Below are 2,555 nucleotides of genomic sequence, written 5' to 3' on the forward strand. Positions count from 1 at the left end.
CACATCTGTTGTGGGCTTAGGTGTGTGGGCTACCCCCAGCAGGGAACTCTCACTTCCTAACAAAGGTGTGGGACTCCCTTCCACCCCGTTTTGGAGGTGATACGGAGCCACTCACGCTCCTCACTCCCCTTTTGACTTGTCTGAACTGATGAGTTGATTCCTGTCACATCCGAAGGTTCGATGTGTGTAGGTACAGCTGGTGTCTGGGGCAGAGCAGGGTGTACAGTGAAACAAGAAGTGTGGCGAGAAGCAGGCTCTGAAAGGGGAAGAATGAGTTGCTTTGCAAACCCCTGTAGCAGTGCTCATCTGTCTTAAGCCGCATCTCTGCCATGCAAGCATCTGAGTGGAGTTATTGTGGCGTCCTGAAAGGAACACAACCTGTACGTGCATTTGGGTCAGTGGCTTGGCAGATGTTCCTGAACTGCAGCAGTAACAAATTAGAGCAGTTGTGGTTAAAGGCTGACCTGAAGTTGCATTTGGCTCATGAGGGCGTGGTTGTGCCGCTGCTGCAAATAATCCTCTCATGACGGTGGTTTTTTATTTTCCTACTGCTCCAGCCCAAAGCTGTGTTTGGGACCTCCTGACTGCTGGCGCAGCAGACACTGGCATCTTCCTCTGAGCTTGAATTCCAGACTGTGCCATCCTCCTTGGATACCAGTGAGAAGCAGGCGTGAGGAAAGGTGGTTTGTTAGTTCCTTTACTATTTAATCTATAAATGCACAGTGCTGAGCAGCTGAGATTGTGTTTGCTCAAAAGGCAGGCAAAATGAGACACAGATAGAAAGGCTTATGCTACAGCCGAAAAAAATTCCTAGCGAAGCACAACTCAATTTAGTAACAGCAACCTCGACACAGATGTAGTGCATCAGATGCTAATTTGTGGTGAAAAACCTCTGATTAATGTGTGTTTTCTTACAAAACCTGATGGGGATTAACTGACTCAAATCAGCAGTGATAAAATTCTAGTAGATGCTATTCTATAAAGCAATCTCAGCTTAAGTTTAGATTGTCTATACAGTTAATGTTGCAAATTTCACATGAAGCTGTTGAGTTAGGAAATGAACACAGTGAAAGACACCTGTGGTTTTGAAGCCTGCAGTGAAACACTAAGCTTGCAAAAAGAGAGAATTAAGATTATTTTCCTGAAACGTGTGCTGGAAAGCATTCAAATATGTAAAACTCACTTTTGCTCACTGCTTTGTCAATCAGTATGCGGCAGTTGCCACGACAACTTTGTTTATAACCACAGTATCTTGAAAATCAAATATCTTTTTACTTCCTGGGGAAGGCAGATGGATTAGAAGCAGGGGCTCTTGGGTGAAGGAGGTTGCTGTACTGAACTGCAAAGCTTCACTAAGAAGAGCCTGGGTAACTCCAAAGAACATTTTCAGCTCCACAGCAAAGGTTTCCCCTGATGGCAATTAAGTGTAATTTGATGTAGCTGTCAAACTCAACCCTTTGACAAACTTTTAAGTTCAAATAGAAAACACCACTTAATCTCTTATCCAAATGGGCACACTCGCAATGAGATGCTTTTGCACAGTTTAATAAAGAAATCTCCTAACAGATATCATTCACTTTGCATGTTAAAAAGAGTGACCTTTAAATACACTTCTTTGGCTGATACCTAGTTAGCCTTGTAAGTCAGAGAGCTCTCACAAACGTACCAAACGAGTGGCAGGACCCTCCCAGCAGAGACACAATTAACAACAAGCTATCCTCAATATCAATTTTCACATTTGCATAGATAAACATTTAAATAATTGAATCCACAAGTATTACAAACATGATAAGTTACAAACAAGATCAAGGCCTTTCAGATACTTGGAACTGACTTGATTCGTAAGCAATCCTGTTTGGGGAAAAAAAATGGAATCATAGGCTTATTTCAGCAGTTCCTCCTATCCCACACTTAAAAAGTTTGTGACTCTTCAATCTGTGATTGACTCTCCCATATTCTATGGTGACATTTAAGTTCTTTTCAGTCCTCCCGAAGGTAAGGGTCCTCACCCGCGTCTGTACTTCCTAAAACACCCTGTGGCAATGAAGAATCCTCTCCTTGAGTTTTTATGAGCTCTTCTGTTTGAGCTTCAGCTAACTTGGTCTCTGCTTTCTGGGACAGCTGCCGCACTTCTTGCACCTGTGCTTTCACCAGCTGAATGTGGCTGCGGGCTGTCACTGAGGCTTGGTCTGCACCTGAAAAGGGATCATTTAAATACACCGGGTTAGAGGAGCACTCAGCAAACCTTCAGTTAAGGAAGTGGCTGTCTATAATTATCATCTTCTTTGCTAAGTGCTTCGATGGCTCTTGGGCTATATTAATGCTAAATGCATTTACTGTCCATTTACCTTAAACAACAATATACCTGCTTTGAGATTTTTTTTGCCCCCTTTGAATCCTTCCCACCCAAGTGCGTTATAGCCAGTGTCTGATCAGAGTGATCAGCTTGTGCTAGCAGGTTTGAGAGCTAAGCCTAGCCTAGTCATCGTGTGCCAGGAACTTTCAGTCCTTGTCCTGTCCTGGCACCTACCAGCAGCAGGCATATCTGTTGAACT

General features: G+C 43.6%; 1 protein-coding gene across 1 annotated transcript in view; it reads right to left on the reverse strand.

Moving 5' to 3' along the window:
• Positions 1–1,980: 1,980 nt before the first annotated feature.
• The window catches only part of DIABLO (diablo, IAP-binding mitochondrial protein), a gene marked incomplete at its 5' end in the record, with an annotated part of 2,487 nt that continues 1,912 nt past the window's right edge, over positions 1,981–2,555 (reverse strand). The window contains 1 exon segment of the mRNA XM_010078921.1: positions 1,981–2,195. Within this exon segment, the coding sequence (XP_010077223.1) occupies positions 1,981–2,195 (215 nt within the window).

This window comes from Pterocles gutturalis, unplaced genomic scaffold (genome assembly GCF_000699245.1).
Source record: "Pterocles gutturalis isolate BGI_N339 unplaced genomic scaffold, ASM69924v1 scaffold23918, whole genome shotgun sequence".
NCBI classification, from domain to species: Eukaryota; Metazoa; Chordata; class Aves; order Pterocliformes; family Pteroclidae; genus Pterocles; species Pterocles gutturalis.